The sequence below is a fragment of the Emys orbicularis genome, chromosome 6 (genome assembly GCF_028017835.1).
Source record: "Emys orbicularis isolate rEmyOrb1 chromosome 6, rEmyOrb1.hap1, whole genome shotgun sequence".
Classification (NCBI taxonomy): domain Eukaryota; kingdom Metazoa; phylum Chordata; order Testudines; family Emydidae; genus Emys; species Emys orbicularis.
The window spans coordinates 97,346,322-97,365,932 of record NC_088688.1 but is presented as its reverse complement, the minus strand read 5'-3'; the positions used below and the strand labels follow the sequence as shown (position 1 = coordinate 97,365,932).

The 19,611-nt window shown below is 42.2% G+C and overlaps 1 protein-coding gene across 2 annotated transcripts; it reads left to right on the top strand.

Annotated features, from left to right (window-relative positions):
* Positions 1–4,506: 4,506 nt before the first annotated feature.
* ZFAND5 (zinc finger AN1-type containing 5) lies at positions 4,507–16,682 on the top strand. Of its 2 annotated transcripts, XM_065406230.1 has the most exons (6): positions 4,507–4,639; positions 8,627–8,784; positions 9,189–9,297; positions 9,940–10,040; positions 14,615–14,740; positions 15,052–16,682. In XM_065406230.1, the coding sequence occupies exons 2-6, from the start codon at positions 8,634–8,636 to the stop codon at positions 15,198–15,200; spliced, it is 636 nt and encodes a 211-aa protein (XP_065262302.1). In that variant the 5' UTR covers positions 4,507–4,639; positions 8,627–8,633; the 3' UTR covers positions 15,201–16,682. The 2 variants fall into 2 exon arrangements, with proteins under 2 accessions (XP_065262302.1, XP_065262301.1); XM_065406229.1 differs by lacking the exon at positions 4,507–4,639 and having other exon boundaries at positions 8,601–8,784.
* Positions 16,683–19,611: the final 2,929 nt, after the last annotated feature.

The following is a 19,611-nucleotide window of genomic DNA, read 5'->3' as shown; positions in this document are numbered from 1 at the left end:
TTTTGACCCAGGGAATCCCCCAATGCCAAGTGGCACAGGGCACACCATTACATAACTCACATCAGGCCTCACTCTCTCATTGCGCCAACACACTGTTGTCTTAATCTGTATCTAAAAGGTGTCATGAGGTATCATATGCAAACTGGTAATACACTGGTCACTAATATGTGTGTGATGTATAACGATATACATGTTATACGGTGTATAACAATTAGAGATTTGTAATGAAAATATATTCTTAAAAGATGTTTTGCAAGCAGTGTATTCTAGAGCAGTGGTTTTCAAACTTTTTTTCTGGCGACTCAGCTGAAGAAAACAGTTGATGCCCATGACCCAACGGAGCTGGGGCAGAGGGCTTTGGGGTGTGGGAGGGGCTCAGGGCTGGGGCAGAGGGTTGGGGTGCAGGGGTTAGGGCTGTGGGGTGGGGCCAGGAATGAGGGGTTCAGGGTTTGGGAGGGGGCTCAGGGCTGAGGCAGGGGGTTGCTTCTGGGAGGGGATCAGGGCTCTGGGCTGGGGGTGCAGGCTCTGGGGTGGGGCCAGAGATGGGTTTGGGGTGCAGGAAGGGGCTCTGGGATTGGGGGGCTCAGGGCTGGGAAAGGGGATGGGGATGCAGGGTTGGGGCATGGGCTTACCTCGGGTGGCTCCTGGTCAGCAGCGCAGTGGGGATGCTAAGGCAGCCTTCCTGCCTGTCCTGGCACCGCGGACTGCGCTGCACCCGAGAAGCAGGTCTGGCTCCTAGGTGGAGGCACACAAGTGGCTCCTTATGGCTCTCGCCCGCAGGCACCACCGCACCAGCTCCCATTGGTCGGTTCCTGGCATATGGGAGTGTGGAGCCGGTGCTCAGGGTGGGAGCAGTGCGCAGAGCCCTGTGTCCGTTTCCCTCCCCCCCCCCCCCGCCTGGGAGCCAGACCTGCTGCTGGCCGCTTCCAGGGCGCAGCGCGGTGTCAGAACAGGTAGGGACTAGCCTGCCTTAGCCAGGCAGCACCACTGATGGGACTTTTAACGGCCTGGTCAGCAGTACTGACCAGAGCCGCCGTGACCCAGTGCCTTACATTCCACAACCCAGTACTGGGTCACGACCCGCAGTTTGAAAACCACTGTTCTAGACAAAGGTATATTGTTTTCCTGTGTCTCCAGTGTAAATTGAGCCAGGTAACACCTCAGAGGACAACGAGAAGTACATCCATACAAAAGATAAACAAAACCATCAAACTAACACAGTGGGGGAGAAGGCTGCTTAACAATCACGATGGGGGATGGAACCTGCACCCTCAGGAAACCTTCCTGGGTCTTGAAGCAGACACTATAGACTTTGGGAAATGCAAGCAAAGGCAGAAAGCCATTTTGGCATCCATCACTGGACGGACAAAAGAGGCCAGAGCTCTTGTAATCTGAGAAAGACGGATCCTTCAGCTAAGGGGGTAAATACCTTTTTTCAGGTATTTAAAAGGGTGTCATAAGGAGGAGGGAGAAAACTTGTTCACCTTAGCCTCTAAGGATAGAACAAGAAGTAATGGGTTTAAACTGCAGCAAGGGAGGTCTAGGTTGGACATTAGGAAAAAGTTCCTAACTGTCAGGGTGGTTAAACACTGGAATAAATTGCCTAGGGAGGTTGTGGAATCTCCGTCTCTGGAGATATTTAAGAGTAGGTTAGATAAATGTCTATCAGGGATGGTCTAGACAGTACTTGGTCCTGCCATGCGGGCAGGGGACTGGACTCGATGACCTCTCGAGGTCCCTTCAAGTCCTAGAATCTATGAATCTATGAATCTATAAGTCTCTGGGAACTGACTATAGGTGAGAAACCTGCTTAGACAAAGATTGCAACTTGCTGAAGTTAAGTTTTAGCCACCAGATAGCACATTTTGTTTTGTTTTACTTGTAACCATAACTGTGTTTTCTATTCTTATTGCCACTTAAGTATCTGTTCTCTGTTAATAAACTCACCTTGTTTTATTACAAAACCATCTCAGTGCTGTGTATTAAACTGAAGGGTGGATCCTCAGTTAAACTAACAGGCAGAGGACTTCATAACTTCTGTGAGTATCCACTGAGAGAGAGACTGGACATTGTAGGGGAGACTCAGGATTGGAAGGGTTGTTGGTGTCACCCTGCAAGGAGAAACTAGGCTAGTGAAAGCCAGGGTTAGGCCACTGTGCTGTGAGCAGGCTGCTGGTATCAGGACTCTGAGCCAAAGCTTCACAACACAAGCACCCAGGGCTACAGGGCAGGTAGTGATAGAGCCCCTTACTGGTCTGGGTGAACCCCCAAAGCATCACAGTGATATTCTTCTGTTTTACATGGTTCTGTCTGGGCAGTTCATTTCTGTCATAATTTTTTAATTGTTTGTTGAGCACCTAGATGTGCTTTATAAATTGACATAAATATTTGAAAGAATAGTATAAGTTTTAATGTTTTCATTAAACTAAATACAGAAAATATCAATTTCCCTTTGAGCTCTCTTGCATGTTTAATTTTATAATAATGTTTCTTAGACTAATTCTAGAGAAAACAGCAAAAAATATTGTGTTTGTTTATAAATGTCATGGGAATAAGATTACGTTTTATCATGACATATTTTACTTTAATTTTTTCTACTAGGCCTTTATGACAAAGTATTTTAAGGATCAATTATTGTAAGTATCATCAAAAATACAATTTATTATTAAGAAAGACTAACAACCTTTCTAGCAGTTTATTACTTCACATTAAATATTTATTAGGAAAAAAATTAGAAGTAGTAAGCACATTTCATTTCAATAATAATGAATAAAAGTATAACTGAAGTTAATTTTTACAAGATAGAACTAGGAATGCTTATTAAAATTGACATTTGAAGCCTGGACCTTCAGCATTGCAGCACAGATTGTTACTACTTGAACTACAGGACTAATAACATTAGTAGTCAGCAGGAGAAGGCTGTTTTGGGGGGGAGGGGTGTAATGGGGTGCAGCTAGGTCTGGGAAATGGTTGCAAGAAGCTAACCCTGATGTGATTTGCTCCCTCTTCCCTTCCCCATACACCCCGCCTGGGAATTGGGAATTTGGGGGAGCTGCCACTCTGGAGACTGGAGGGAGAGGGAAACTGGACCACTGATGCTATTGCTAGGTGTGCTACAGCTGCTTTGGTAGCAACCTGTGACCCCAAAGCAGCAGCATCTGCCCTCAGCCCAGTCTAGAAACAGTCAGTGATTTCATCAGCACAGCGATGCTGGAACAATTTTTATTGTGGGGGTGCTGAGAGTCATTGAACCAAACTGTAAACCCTGTATATAATGGAAACCATTTCAAGACAGGGGGTGCAACACCCCTAGTTCCAGCACCTATGTTCCAGCACATAAGCAGGCAAAGCAATTGCTTAAGTGCCCAAACAGCTCAAGGGGACCCTGATTTAGTATTGCCACCAAAATACTGTTAATCTAAGGTATACTTTTTAACAAGTGTATCAGTATGCATTGGGTTGGGTTTTTTCCTGTGGTTTGTGGAAATAATGCAATAGGTATTTTTAGGGGGTGAGTGTGAGGAGTAAGGGGCTGGCCACCAAAAATATTCCTGCTCAGCGCCCCCCCGTGGGCTAGCGCTGACTCTGGTGAGAGCTGTTCAAAGGAAGGCCACAACAATCCTTTGCAGTTGAAAATGTGAGGCCATCTAAGTTGAGGAGTCTCGCTGCCTTGGCACTCGGATCCATACTACACTATCTGCCTCCGCTACACAGAGAAGGGGACTGGACAATGCAAGCATGCCTGGCCAAATCCAGCTTAGCTCTAGCTGCCGCCCTCCAGTCATCCCATCCCCGCCCCTCAGACCATGCAACTGAGCACACTCCACCCCTCCCCCCATGGCAGCATCTGCCTCATGCAATGTGCACACCCCACACCCCTCCCCGTTGCCTCCGTCCCATGCACTGTGCAAACCCTGCCCCATGCACTTTGCATACTCCGCACCCATCGCTGCCCTGCCCTTTGCACTGTACAAACCCCGCCCCGTAGCTTCCCCATGCACCGTGGACACCCCTCCCCGCATCGCTGATCCCGCCCCTCCCCCATGAGGGAGGTGACCGTGACGATGACTGTGAGGTGACTACACTGCCCACGGCCCCCAGCCTCCTCTCCCTACGGCTTCGGTGACATCACGAGAAGCCCCGCCCCTTCCGGTCTCCCCTTCTCTTCCTCCCCCCGCACACCACCGCCCCCGCGCCAGAGTGATTCCAGAGAGCGCGCGCGGCGGCCGCAGCAGCGTCGGCGCTGGCTCTGAGCGGCCGCTTCGCATTCAGCCTCCTTCCTCCCCGGAACAGCGCGCGGCGGCATCGACCGACCGACACCAGCGCCGGTTTCTGCGCGTGCGGCGGCGCTTCCATCCGGCCCCGGAGCCTCGCGGCGCAGCAGTAGCAGCGCGAGCCGGCGCGCGTGGAGTAGGAGGATCCGCCTCTCTTCTCCCCCTCCCCCCCGCGCGGCGCGTCTCTCTCCGCGCTGCTGCAGAAACAAAGGAGAGGAGCGGCGGCGGCGGCGTGAGCGCCTCACCGGGCCGGGACTCGCCCCGCTCGCGCCGGGACAGCCAACCCCTCCCCCCCGCCGCCTTTGTCTGGCCGCAGCAGAAGCGACCACTCGCCCGGGGCCCTCTCCAGCAGCCCCTTCGAGCAGGTCAGTGGCGCCTCGCGGCCTGTGTGTCTCCGCCGGCCGCCCTTCGTGGGTGGGGAGGGCCGAGTAGCGCGGGAGATACCCCCGCCTGTTCCGGGGAGAAGGGCCCACAGCTCCTTAGAGCCCCGAGCAAAGGTCCCGGCCGGGGGGCGGGGAGGGGGCAGCGAATGGGGCCCTTAGCAGCCCGATCCCCGACGCCGGCCCTGGGGGAGTCCCCGCCCGGGGTTCGCGGCTGCTGGGAAGAACAAAGAGCCGGAAGGGGCTTGGGAGGCCGGCGGCGCTGAGCGAGCGGCTGGGCGGCGTGACTCAGGGATTTTGAGAGGGGCCCAGCAGGCCTGGGGCTGCCGGTGGCCGGGCGAGGGACAAGGCACGTTGCCGCTCTCGCGGCTCCGGCTCGAACAGCGCTTCCCCCGCGTGCCCGGCCCCTGGCGAGTGTCTCCTGCCGCGGGAGGCTGGCGGCGCCCTTCCTTTCTGTTTATTTGTCTGGCTCGGCTTAATTTTGCCTTTGTCTATATTCTCCGTGTATCTAGGGAGCGCCTCAGCTCCTCTTTCTAACGCGCAAAATGCCCTGGGTCAGCCTGGGGTCTGGAGGAGGATGTCAGGGTAAATAAAGATTTAGGTCAGCCAGCGCATTCTGCCCCATCATTGACGCAACTCCCATTTTAGTATTGATTTAGATATTGCTTTGATTTTTCTGTTGTCCTTTTCCCCTCACTAAGTCCGTTTTAAAATGTGAATTTATCTGGTGTGGCTATTGCAGTTTGCTTGTGGCTTGGTCAATAAAGCACTTTTGCTTGGAGAACTAAAGTTCATTGTTGCTGTTTTATGGTATTTTGTTAAGCCCACTCCAAATTCATTGTTAATTATATTATTAAAGGGCCCTTGAGTTTAGCTGTAATTCTCAACAAAATACCTCCTATATAGTCTTCAGCTGCTTACATATACTGTAGTATTTTCCTGCCCTTGTTTAACTTGTGTAACTAGCAGCTATCCAGATTACTGTAATAGAATCACTAGCTGAGCTAATGCAAGTTGCAAAACGTAGTTCCTTCTGTAAAAGGAAACTGGAGGGAACAAGAACCTTAACCTTTTAATCAGACTCTTCCTTGTATCTAAAAAGGAACAAACTGTGATATGCAGGCAAATGCTTCTGTTGAAACCACCCACCCAAAAATGCTGAGTACTGTATATGTGTGAGCAGAGGCAGTGCAACAGCAGTCATCTTTTGGGCCTCAGATCATACTCAGCTGTTTTGTCTTTATGCTGTATGTTAAAAATGGTAATGGCTGTTTGAGATGACTAGCCCATGATGCTGCATTTTCTAAGTAGAATTTAAGAATGTCTCCCTCTCTCTTCAGAGAGGAAGCTGTAATCATCCTGTTAATTGGATTTTATATTTCTCCATTACAGTGGGTGTATGCTTTGCTGCTTTAGTTCTGTGGGTTGTGTAGGAGTTGGCAACCTTTTGAGCTATAAATAGAAGCTGATTTCAGAGGCCCCTGTTGACGAGGTTGTGTTTGAGCCTCTTGCTCAGCCTGTCACATTGCAGCCTTGTGACAGGCGGAAGCTAATGCATTCACCCATGTGACCTAAGCTTCTGAGAAATACTAAGGAAAGCAGGCACACATGTGATACTATTATAAGCTGGTTTTCTAAGGGAAAGACAGAACTGAATGTGTGACATTAAGTGGATGACTGCTAAATTATGAAGTCCCATCCTAGTTGGCAGCTGCTGCTGTGTGACAAGCAAAACACTTCTGTCGTAAAGAGCTTGAAACAGTTAGGTTTATGAAACCCATAGTCATTTGAATTTCCCCTTTACATTAATCCAAAGGTACAAAGAGCATAATTTAGTTTCTGGTTGATAAATACTTATTAATGGATGATGAAGGTATGTTTGTCTTCATGCTGGTGTGTGCTTTTTAAAGGAAACATTAGTCAGGTGATACTTGGACCTGGTACAAGAAAAATGAAATGGCACAATTTCTTTAACAGTCACTGGAAAATAACAACTTGTCCTTTTTAATTAGGGGCATATATTTCTCGTAAGGAAAGAATGTGCTGACAGGAGCTATGAAAGTGCTTGTATTTACATTATATCCAAAACAACAGTTAAAACCTAAAAATAGATTTAAATAGCATGTAGTAAAACATGTTTACAACATATTCATTTTTTAAGAGGAGCAAGTTGGAGTAATGGAGACTCATTCATGGATGCTGACATGTTTAGAATTATTAAAAGGGACACCACTCACTTAAAATTAGCACTTCTATCCTCTGAATATCTAAATTGTAAAGCCTAAAATTACTATAGATTAGAAGAAAATATTTTCTGTATTTTTAGGTCATCTGGCAGCACTTCGTATAGTCCATTGTTTGTGCTGCATAGCTGATCAGTTCCATCTGCATGGGTCCTTAAAATAAATAAAAGAGAAGTGGTTGTAAAACCACAATTCGGTAGGAGAAGCCTATGGCAAGTGTCAAAAAGGCAGGTCTTGTACTCAAGGTACTAAACTAGAGATCTAGATCAAGAGATGTCACAAATTATCTGAGTGACCTTGTGCAAGTCACCCAATTTCTTTGCTTCAATTCCAGATCTGTAAAAGGTACATGTAATTGTTCCTTTTTGCCCCTTGGTATGCCTTGTCTAGTTTGTAAATTTTCTGGGTCAGGGATTGTTTGTGTATTTACAGTACTTGCTGTAGTGGGCCCTAAATCTCCCTTGGAGCCACATAGTGATATGATACCCCAGCATAGTTTCAGCTACTATAGTATCTCTAAAGAAAGGCTGATCACCCTTAGGAGATGCAGACCTTTAATTTACAGAATGTATGTTTTGGTCCATAGCAAGCACCTATGTATCAACATATGTATATTGGGTTGCTGTGAATCTTATACTTGTCTTTTCAAATATCTGTAATTCACTTTGGATGTTACTAGAGAGGGAGACACTAATATGGAGAGGCTGTTTTGTCAAAATATCTAGCTCTTTTCAAGCTTTAAAAAGTTCAATGTGCCCCCAAAGGTGTATTGTTTTAAAACACAATTTTTCTAATGGCCCAGTCTAATATTTTAATTTGCCCTGGATTTGTAGCAGATCACTTGATTATACTGTGCTCCTGTTATAATAGTGCTCTTGGGAGCCAAGGATTCATTGTTATATCAAGTTTTCTACTAAACTCGCATTGCAGCGATAAATCACTAGTGAAGGTGAGGTATTTATTTTGTTAATTTTTGCTGTTCATGTTATGCAGAGGGGAGGACTTTTATTATCCAATGCCAGACATGGGTACCTTGCTATAAATTCTTGAGCCAGAGTATTTTGCTGAGCTTATGGAAATGAGTAGGCTGTGTAAATGGGTGTCTTTTAGCAGCCAAAGGCATTTCTTGCAAGATTTCTGTTCAAGTTTGTTGCAAATGCAATGTTTAAAGCACTGTAAAATAAATTCATGGTGTTTCAGAAATGCCCACAGATCCCGAATACGGAAGATTCTGCACACATGTTGCTGCCAGTTAACATACAGTGTCCTCTTTCATACACAACAAGACTACTTACTCTGTTTTGGAAATTACTTCTATAGTTAGAAGTGCGTATTGAAATTGACCCACATGTCATAAGCAGTAAAGGCAGTTTATTTGCTGTTTAGTCTGTTGATAAATAGATTATATTAATTTCCAGAGTTGATTAGTGTACACAGATTTGGTGTGGCTTATTCAGTGGATCTGACTTCTTCAGGAATAGAAATTAGCCAAAGTGAGTGACAGGTGACACACAGGAAATATTGAAATATTTTTCTCCTAGGATTTTATAAAGGTATAAAAATATCAATGCTTTCCATTACTGCAACTCTACATAACACAAATGTAGCCTTTGTTAAGAATGCTGACATCATTAGAAAAAGTAAAGATACTAATGACTGTCTCATACAAACTGTGATCGATTTTGGTGACATGCCAACTTTTAATGCAGTTTTCTGGTTTTATTTACAGCACAGAGATGGCTCAGGAGACAAACCAGACCCCAGGGCCCATGCTGTGTAGTACCGGATGTGGATTTTATGGGAATCCTAGAACAAATGGAATGTGCTCCGTCTGCTACAAAGAACATCTTCAGCGACAGCAGAATAGTGGCAGAATCAGTCCAATGGGTAAACTTTTTTATTAGGAGAAATCATGTCTGAGAAGATGGCAGGAATTGTAGGACAAATGTTAGAGGCAGGAACATCTGCAATGGCTATGCTGAAAACAAGCAATGATTTGGGGTGGGGGTTAGCAACGAATAAAACTGTTATGTTCATTTGTACATTCTGGACAACACACTATGCTTGCTGCCCCACCCTAAGTCTCTGCTGAGCACTTGATCCATATATTTAGATGATCACTTTAGTTGTATTTCATTGGCATGCAGTTTTAAAGACACAAAGCAATCTAATAAAATATCAAGTAAATGGGTGAGAACAGCTAAACTAATATTATACATAAGCGTGCTTGAGTAGCTGATATTAATTTATATTCTATGCATTTACTTAACTTTCAAATTTCTGTTACATAGGAACAGCCAGTGGTTCAAGCAGTCCTACCTCAGACTCTGCATCAGTTCAGAGAGTAGATGCTAGCTTAAACTGTGAAGGTGCTGCTGGCAGCACATCTGACAAATTAAGGTAAGTTGTAGATTACTGTTTTGAGGCTAAACTGAGTTAAATCTATAAAACAAATAGAGGGTTTATACTTAAAACAATCATGGACTAGGCAGACTGATATCACCTTATTGTAGTTAGTTTTTGGAGGAATAAATAGCTGACAAACTGTGCCTGGTGGAGAACTATAATTGACCAATGCTTTGTGAACTTGATTGAAGATGTAGTGGTAGCATTTGAGAATTCTGATGTAAGTGGTATATGATGTTTGGCATTGGACTGTTGGATATTACAAGAACGCTTTCTTGACTCTTAGCTGAACAGCAGTTTGCTACATAGCTCCTTCGGTCTTCTAGAGCAGTATTTCTCAACATTTTTGATACCAGAGACTGTCTTGCTGCCTTCCTAAACTGTGTCAGGGAGATCTCAGGGACTGGTGCTGGTGCACGTAGACCAGCTGTTGAGAAACACTGTTGTAGAATGAGTGAAGTAATTATTAAAAGAAGCCTCTTTCATTATTTTCTTTAAATATGGTAGAAGCTACCTCTGTAATGGCAAAACAAATAGTTTAAACTGCTGAGAATATTTAAGTAGAGTTTGGACAACACATGCATTTAGTGTAAACTCAAAACTAACATGAATTGCTTTTCTCATTGAATGTAACAGAAATGTGCCTGTTGCTGCCTTGCCCGTAACACAGCAAATGACAGAAATGAGCATTTCAAGAGAGGAAAAAGTAACACCGAAAACAGAGACAACAGAGCCAGGTGTGCCATCAAATTAACTTTGAATACAACTAGTGGCTTTTAACAGAAGTTGACAGTTTATATTACCGTCTCTTCCCTCACCATCATAACACTGTCATAGGAACAATATTAAAAATGGAAGGTGGTGGTTCTGAATATTTGAGTATACATAGTAGTGCAGAGAAAAATAGCTGGGGCTAAATTTAACAGTTGGACATGCACACAATTCCCATTGACGAATTTGACAAGAGAGCAAGTTTGGCTCTTAAACTTGCAGTTTAAATTTTGAAACACTTAGAATGTACCCTATTGTTGTTTTAGAATTGTAAGGGAAAAGAACAGAGGGCTAAAATGGTAGAAATCGCTGTTGAAAATCTAAGAGTAGCTTTGTCTTAAATTTCTGTTGGCTTGTGTATTCAGCCGTATTAGAGAAGGAAATGCAGCTTTTATGGAGGATAAATAATTACTTGAGCATACTGGCTAAACATATTTTAAGAGAATATTTCTTTTATAACTCTGTCCCAAGGCTGTGCTCTTAGTTTAATGCATGTAACAGACTTGTCTGAAGGACAGACTGATCAAGCACCTGTGGGTATAATTGATCCATTGTTCTTGAATTGGAGTGAACTTAACAGTTGGGCCATATTTTCATAATCCAAGCGGATACTTTAGAAGTTGTACTTTTATTTTGGGAAGGTTGCAGATACCTTACAATGGTATTATTTAAATTAAAGAAAAGTTAGAGCATTAATCTTTTTTGTGAAAAGCAGGTCTACACCAACAGCTACCAAGTCCTTGAACCAATATTTTTGTTAAACTGTCACATACAAGTTTGAATAATGTGTAATTATTCTACAGCTACTAACACCAATATTGTCTCTTTTCCTTTTTCCCATTTGGTGTGTGTCCTTCAAAACACTTCATTTAAATAGCTTTATAAAATTGGTGTTTGTTTTGTAAATGCTGCCATGGTTTTACAAGAGATTTTTTTCTGTGATACTTAAACAAAATTATCATTTTTCAAAACTGGAAAAACCTGAAGGTTAAGAGTCGCAGGAAGATTTCAGTAACTAGCCCTTTATTTCTGTGTAGGGTTTGAGCTGCTTTAATGTCTTGCATTAAACTGTTTTGTATTCATACTTAAGCTCTGGCTATTTGGGATGTAAAAGACGTGCATCAGTAATATGATTCTGTGACATGGATTGATAAATACAAGTGTATTTATTGCTCTGATGTTTTTTGGGGTGTGTACAGAGTTTAAGGAGACTTTTTTATAAGCTATGCAAGTTTCAAATTATCTCCTGTAACTCAGTTGTGTGCCTTTTAACAATGCATCTTGAGGTCATACCTGAGAGCGCCAATGAGGAAGGAAACAGTACATGTAAAATAAGGTAGTAATGACCGTGTGGCAAGTGAGTCAAATTGAAAATTCTTGTTAACAGTTAAAATTGGTTACCAAATTGCAGAAGTCATCTTTGAAACTAACTTGTAAGCTTCTGATCTCCTTGGGGGTGAACAGATGACTAATTTACACCAAAAACTATGCTATGCAAAACAGTACTTAAGGCTTTCTATGCTAACAGAAGCTGCTTGGAGAAAGTTGCTTATAACAATTTTTAATTTAATTACCAGGCTAATAGTAAATGCCTCTGTGGAACTCAAAACTCAGGGTTTTATTGCAATTTAGATGGAAAGGAACAGAAATTGCATACTGGAAGTCCATGTAAATACCTGGGAAACCTTAAGTTGGTTTTTTTTTCCCTTCCCCTCCCTCCTTCTCTTCCCCCCCCCACCCCACCCCCGCTCCCCTCCGGGCTTTGAAATCTTTACACTGGCATTCTTCCAGCTTATTTGGATCTTTAGGAAAACTGCTATCTGCTCCAGTGTGTTTTCTGCAGTCCGTATTCCTTAAACTCTGCATATGGCCACTCAACGGGTATCTTAAAGCCAGTTTTGCCAGACCATAGAATCTAGCCTCTAATTTTGTTTTTATCAAGTCCTTGTATTGTGCCTACTGTAGTATCTGAGCACTTTTCAAAATTAAGTAACTTATTTGTAGACTGTTCACATCTTTCTTTTCTTCCTCCATCCAGCAGCACCTAGGATTTCTTTGATTCATTCTTTCAGAACAGGAGGGAAAACGTCATGGGGGAAATAGTCTGTCATGGGGGAAATTGTATCAAAGAGGAAGGACTTGTTCATCTTAAGTCGTGACAAGATTTAGGTTCATTGTCATCTGCCACTCTTTAAGAGAACATCATTGGGCGGGCTTGCTGAAAAGGCTTTGGCTGCTCCTCTCACTAATCTTGTCCTGTTTGAGTTTGGTAGTCTACAAGTATCACAGATGTTTGGAGGGATCATGATCACAAAGAAGAAAGATGTCCTCTGAACAGACTTGGTCAAAGCCCATTTAGCATTTTGAGGATAAATACTAGGACTTGATCCATTCACTTAGTGGGTAGTCATTAGAGACCTGAGCACTAGTGTTGTGTCCTTCAACTCTTATCGCATGTGGATTTGTGCTTGTGGTCACAAATGCATAGAATACTATGGCTTGGGTCAGAATTATACCTGACAGGATGCGATCTTCTGGCAAGCTGTAGAAAGAAGGGTGCTTTGCTTGCTCCTGTTGCTATTTGGAGGTCTATTATTGGATCCAAAACCACATACCATTTTGTAACCGTAGGAAAGATGCCCTGTTTGGGGAAAAAAACTTGATCTTTTCATTATTTCCCTCTACCCACCATCGCTTCAATTTTCCCAAGATTGAACTTCAGCTAGCTGCTCCTCCAGAAATAAATATACCCAGGTACTGTGACAAGTAGTGTGGCTATTACTAGCATTTGGGATGAAGATATTTTGAGTATCTGTGTATTGTAGGCACTTCGGATTATGGCACCTGGCAATCTCTCCCAGAAGCTTGTAGATGTCAGAGTTGGGGAGAGAATGTGTAACACTCCATAAACAGTCTATCAAGAAAGGGTAAGCAAATAGGGCTTACCTGCGTTTACATGTCCCAGTCTTTCAAGCAACTGAAACTTTTATCTGTTATTTCCATCTGTTTAATTTTGTCATTCATCTAGATTGTAAACTGTTTAGGGCAGGAACTGAACATGCTATATATGCTTAGCATGTTATTTTCAGATGTCTAAGTGGTTTGTTTTTTGTTTTTTTTAAAACAGTCAAAACATACCTTGTTCAGAATTACTGGGTGTGAAGGGGAACCTTAATGCAAACCACCCCTTTTAATGATTAAACATGTCTTTTTTTTTTTTTTTTTAAAGTCACAGAGAAAGAGTCTTGACCCTTGTAAAACTACATTGCACTTTTGGACTTACAGTCCAAGAAAAGCTTCTTAAATGAAACTAGACTCAACCGGGATCCCAAATGTTCATGGGAGAAGCAACTGAAAACTAGCATTAGAATGAATGAGTCAGTTTAGCTATGCTACCTTTACTGCCGCGCTGAATTTACTGTAATACAAGAATGTCTAGGTTCAGCATAAATGTGGGCTGTTGCTCTTTTCTAAATTACTGAAGGAGTGCTTGTATGAGAAAGTGGAGAGCATTCTCATAGGCAAAGGTAACTCTTCTCTGACTGAGAATAGAGCTCATAGCAGGGAACTATGTGAACCAGTGGTGTAGTGATTCAAAAATTCAGCTGCTGTTGCAGTCTTAGGCCTGACCTACACTAGAAAATTAGGTTGGCATAACTGTCACTCAGGGATGTGAAAAATCCATACCCCTGTGCAGTGTAATTAACCTAAGTCCCTGTGTAAACCATGCTAGGTTGACAGAATTCTTCCATCAGTTTAGCTACCACCTCTTGGAGATGGATTACCTACACGACAGGAAAATCCCTCTCATTGGTGTAGGTAGTGGCTACATTGAAGCATTACTGTCGCACCTGGCTATTGTTAGATTGGAAATTGTTACAAACAGTAGTGCATTAATCTGGATTGTTAATTGTGCAGTAAGTATTGTATAGCTTAATGCTTTTAGGGTTTTTCAATTTACTTGATTTCTGAAATAAAAAAAACTTATGTACAATTTAGGTTGTTTAAAGAGTAGGTGGTCACAATGCTTTACCTATTAAACACAGGGGGGAAATCTCTCAAAGGAATACTAAAAACACAACTATACACTTGGTTTACCATGTGACCTTAAATTTAAACTTTCCTGTATACATTGATATTCAAAGTAGGTCTTATGGCTTACATAGCACTCACCGTGCACTTATGACACTTTCCATTCATAGTTCTTTATGTAGGTAGGTTAAATAAAGCTTACCCTTCTCTCCATTTTCGCATGTAAATGGTGAAGTGGCCATATTATTGACTTACTAGTACTTGGTGTAATAGACACAGCTGAAGGTTTATAGCTAAAGACATCAGTATTCATATAAAATAACCTTACACATGGTATTGTATACGTTATGAATTTTGCATAGTTTCTGGGAAAGGAATGCAGTGTCTTGGGCTGTACCTACATTCTTGAACAAATGCTTGTTGAATTATTCAAAATTAATCTGGAGCTCTCATTTCAGTTTGCTTTATTTTATTTATTTATTTATTTATTTTGCTTCTTTTCCCATAGTTGTTACTCAACCAAGTCCATCAGTATCTCAACCCAGTACTTCTCAGAATGAAGAGAGTGCTCCTGAATTGCCCAAACCAAAGAAGAACAGATGCTTCATGTGCAGAAAGAAGGTTGGCCTTACAGGTATATGAAAAGGCTTTGTTGATACTTAACAGCTTTTATTGACTAGCATTTGCATTTACTAGTTCTCTGGATTGAACTTTTATATTTAGTATTTTGTAAAACTCATTTTGGGTAGGAAGCATTCCAGAAATCATTGGGATGAGACCCCGTGAAACAGCTGTGTTTTTTGAAATGCATGGAATCTTTGTTCTTCCTATATTGCTCTTAACAGAACAGTTGTAAATATTTGGTTCTTTCTCTGTAGTGACTAAGCCTTAAAATCATAGTTTAGGTAGAGCTGAAAGTGACACTGCTTCCTTTTGTTTGTACAGGATTTGACTGCCGATGTGGAAACTTGTTTTGTGGACTTCACCGTTACTCTGACAAGCACAACTGCCCATATGACTACAAAGCAGAAGCTGCAGCTAAAATCAGGAAAGAAAATCCAGTTGTTGTGGCTGAAAAAATCCAGAGAATATAAACTAACCTACTTGTGAAAAGACTGACTTTGTTTTTATTTTAATATATCCTAGGAAAACATTAAAGAGCAGATGCATGGCATTTTCTTTTGATGTTCTCCAGAGTTTTACTTTAGTCTTGTCTGTCTTATTGATATTTCAGGATGTTTGGGTGTTTGTTACAGGCAGAATTGGATAGATACAGCCCTTTTAAAATGTATATGCCCTCCCCAGAATAAAATTGGATTAATTAAGACCTGCACAGAAAGCTAAAAATGCACAGAGGACAAATTGTCTAGTTCACATGTGCCAAACAAATGTGTAAAATCTGCATGTCTGCAGCAGATCTGCCTTGTGGGAATGTAATTGAGGTATACCATCTTTGGCTAGTGTTACATGCCTGTTTGGGGGGAAAAGATACACCAGAAAAAAGTTGGCAGTCTACTTCTACCATAGTTAAATCTTCTCCTATCTTTAATTTCCACAATTCATTGTTTTGAAGCAGAATGTGAGCTTACATAGAGGAGTGTCGGTGCCATATTTAAGATATAGTTAAAGTTGTTTAATGCAGCAGGAAAAGTGAGAAATTCTGAGACTTAAAGGGTGTGAATGATCCTGGAAATGACTACATTATATAGTTCAGAACAATCAGAGCAGGTTCCCAAAGGAAATGCCCTCTTAGAAACTTGATGAACTGGCCTGCAACAGAAGGTTTGTCTGCTTTACTCTTGCATAGCTAAAAATGTTGTGTAGCACAATGCTGTAAGATTTTTATTTACAAAAGAAAAAAAGCTATTTGTTTTTAGATTTACCACAGCAGCTCTATCAAGTAACAACAATATGTTGGCATCTAAGTTGCAAAGATATTTGAGCAGTTTAATTTTTCATGTATCTTCATGTTGGGTTCAAGAGAATAAGAGCTTTTTTATTTAATAGTTTTTTAAATATAAGATGGCACCAATCTGCATGGAAAACCATACCCAACATGGCTGCTGTAGACTTAAGTGGTACCTGACACCACTCTGAGGGCTGCTTTATCATTTTTAATTGTATTTGGGTGTAGGACTCTAGTGTTCTTGGGTGTATTGCATGGGCTGCATTATCTACAGCATTGTACAATAACTCTAGAAAAGGCAGTATACTTCACTGATGCTTGTCTGGTAATATCACTTCTGTGTTATAATGGAAGTTTTTTTGTGATGTATGAAACTTGTTTTTTATATAAATCAGTACAGTTTAGACTAGTGTTGTGGTAATGCCTGTTATCATCTGTAAATAGTTAACTATGTACACAAGGCGCTACTTCTGATTTTTATTGCAGTGTTCAGTCTTAGTTTTTACTTCACTATTAAAAGCATCAGGTTTTTTGCTTTAACTTTGTCCTTCAGTTCTGAGTTATTAGATATGCAAATGTGTACAGATAGTTCATATTTATGTATTGCACATAATCATGCTACCCAGCATCTATGCTATGTTGTATTATGTAAATAATAAAATCATGTACAGAGGGAAATAATTCCTTTTGTTATAGTTCATTGGGTTTTGAGTTACTGGGTAATACGAGGCTGTCTTGTGGATGGGGGAAGGGCTGCAACTTGTTTCTAGATTCTGCTATGTGGGATTTTTTTTCTATGTGCCTTAAGCCTGCATATTTCTAACCTGTTTGGCTTTCATTTACCAATTTAAGATGGCTTCTTTGGGTGAGAAAAGCATAGCAGATGGAATACAAACTAATTTTCTTGATGGCCAGATAATTTCACCAAATAACAGTAACATCATGTCTACAGGGAAGAAGGAGAGCATTAGCTGTGAACTTAAAGGCTTTTTCTTCTTACTGCTTTGCCTACGAATCTATTTCCAATGGATCTCTGGGACCACATAACTAGTATACTGTACAGCACCATTTTATCCAAACCTCTGAAAGCAGGAGCATTTCCACTGGGCCCCTCCCTGGGATCTATACCTAAATGTGGATTTCAAATATGGGGCTGTGAGAGTTGCCCTTCCCAGCTATGCGAAGAAGCCACAGGTTGGTGTGCATGACACATGGTAACTTGTTGGAAAGAGGCAGCCTTCACCAGTGGATAATACATGGGAACTTCTTGTAATGGAAACGTAAAAGTTGTCGTCCATCCAGCCTACTGACTCTGCATGTGCTTGCTTATTGTCATTGCTTGTTCTTATGACATGGGGAAAGGGCTTGCTCTGGAGCTTCACATGCCAAGATGAGGATAATCCATATCGGTATAAGCCAAAAGGAGCCACACTAAAGCAATGAAAAGTACCATTTCTCCAGCCCTGGAATTTAAAATAGAAAGCATGATGAGATCTGTTACCTTCTGATCCTGAGAAGTAGAGATTTGCACATGGATATTTGAAGAGAATTCAGGTTGGGAGTTTGTGGGTAGAGAACCCTAACTATATGCCATCAAGAACAGTTTGTGAAAACATGTCAGTGATGTCATGGGTTAGTATGACTTAGGGATTATCTGAGGAAGTATGGGACACTTTAATTAAATATTTCACGAGAGTTTAAATTCACATAATGTTTCCGAAAATCCCTAACTGACAGCTATAGTTTATATCACTTCCATCCCTTTCTCAGACAAATGCCCATCCCTTTGACTTGTAAGATAACAGAGTATATTGTGTGGGAAAGGAGTGGTATTCCCTTTCCTGTACAGTATCTATATATTGGTACAACTGTGTCCACACTAAGGGAATAATACCACTTTAACTATCCCAGTATAGTTAAAACTGTATAGCTTTCCAATGTAGACGAGCCCTTAGGGACTAAGGTGGAGGCACTGGGTCTTGTGTCAATGCTTCACCCTTCTGCAGATGTCTTGAGAGCTGTGGGACCTATCTACCTTTGACCACATGATGTGAGGGCAATTGTATGCCCCTCAAGACCAATGTCTTCTAACTAATTAGCCCTTTCATAGGAAGCCAGGAGCTAGGTGTAATATTTATAATCTTCTTGGCACCCCAAACCCACTGGTCCATTCCTTGACTAGAGTGGTTGTCTTTAATATCTTGACAGATGTCTTTGCAAGTGCTTTGTGTCACCCCAATGTGCATAGTATTCCTATGTGTTCTCTATTAAGAGCCTACTTGTCAAAGCAAACCTGTAAAGATTTTATTGGCAACAAACAGCAGCTAGTGTCTTAGATTGAAAATGCAAAACAATGCTTTTTTTTAAAAATCTGTTAAGTGTAAGCCTGATGCAAACTAATAAAGCAGTTAATTTTGCTTTGGGGAATGGGTCCATAAATTCAGCAGTGATGGGTTTGTCAGTCCTCCACACTGCTGGAAGCAGAGTCAGATGTTTTTGATTGACTGACTTGGCTGACTCACTCCAGATAACTCCTCCCACTACAGAGACCTGCCAGAATTTCCCTGCCTCCAATGTTGTAGCAGTGTACTCGGGTGCTCTGTAGAATGATCATACCATGATTAACTTGTTTTCTTTTCCCTTTTTTTCTAGGGTCTTTTTTTTTCTCCGCTCTCCACTTCGTAATGCAGAGATATTGCCTTGGGAAGGGCCATTAAAATTCACTTCACAATTGCCTGGAGTGCCATGGGGACTCTTACCAAGATTTCCCCCAGATTAGTCTTGGTAATGGCAAAAAAGCAAAATAGGGAAAGGGCAGGGTCTGTGCTCAGCATCCTTGGCTGAGTGCATTGAAGGAGGAAAGTGTTCATTTTATTCCACTAGTTTTGATACTACTGCAGTTAGAAAGCAGGCTGCCAGCATGCCCCATAGGACAGGCCAGCAGTAACTGCAGACTAATAAGAGGTTCGGAGAGGACAGGTGTTGATACCAGGTGTTTAATCTGTGGCCACTGGCACGGACAGTGCCCCATCACCAGGTGAACTACGAAGGTCTCAGGAGCTCCAGCCTACTGATCTGGCACGGTCATCTTCCACCAGCCAAAGAATCATGATAGGGCTACATATGTTGCCACGGTCTCCTCCCTCTCCCACACTACTGTGCATGTTGTGGTCAGGACATTGCCTCCATTTCTCAGGGGTACTAACAACCAGTAGTGGCACAGAGAAATCAATTTCCTGCTACTACCCCTTCTCTTTATAGTGGGGGCATAGTGGCTATTTTGGAGTCGAAATCTTGTGCACCCCAAGTAGCCATTTTAGAATTGGCTCTTAGCCTGCCTTCTTAGTGGTCATCTTAGAGTTATAGGACTTCCTTTCTGAACTCTTATGACTTTGAATCCTTAGCCCTCTCTCCTGCTAGTCATCCCTTTAAGTGGAGTAAGGGTCTGTGACACAAAAACCCCTTGGAAAGGGTCCTCTGTTCTATGTGAACTACTCTCACCTCAGACCTGAGAAACTCACTACACCAAACGTCTTACAGGGTATCCATAAAGAGTAAAAGGAAGGGTCTCTACAGAAAACTCATCAAGATTCGTAATC

Bases quoted from the DNA above. Each gene is read 5' to 3' on its own strand.
- ZFAND5 (XM_065406229.1), top strand. From the start codon at position 8,601: ATGCAGTTTTCTGGTTTTATTTACAGCACAGAGATGGCTCAGGAGACA. The intron at 8,785-9,188 runs GTAAACTTTTTT...TCTGTTACATAG, and splicing joins TGGCAGAATCAGTCCAATGG to GAACAGCCAGTGGTTCAAGC. The intron at 14,741-15,051 runs GTATATGAAAAG...TTGTTTGTACAG, and splicing joins AAAGAAGGTTGGCCTTACAG to GATTTGACTGCCGATGTGGA.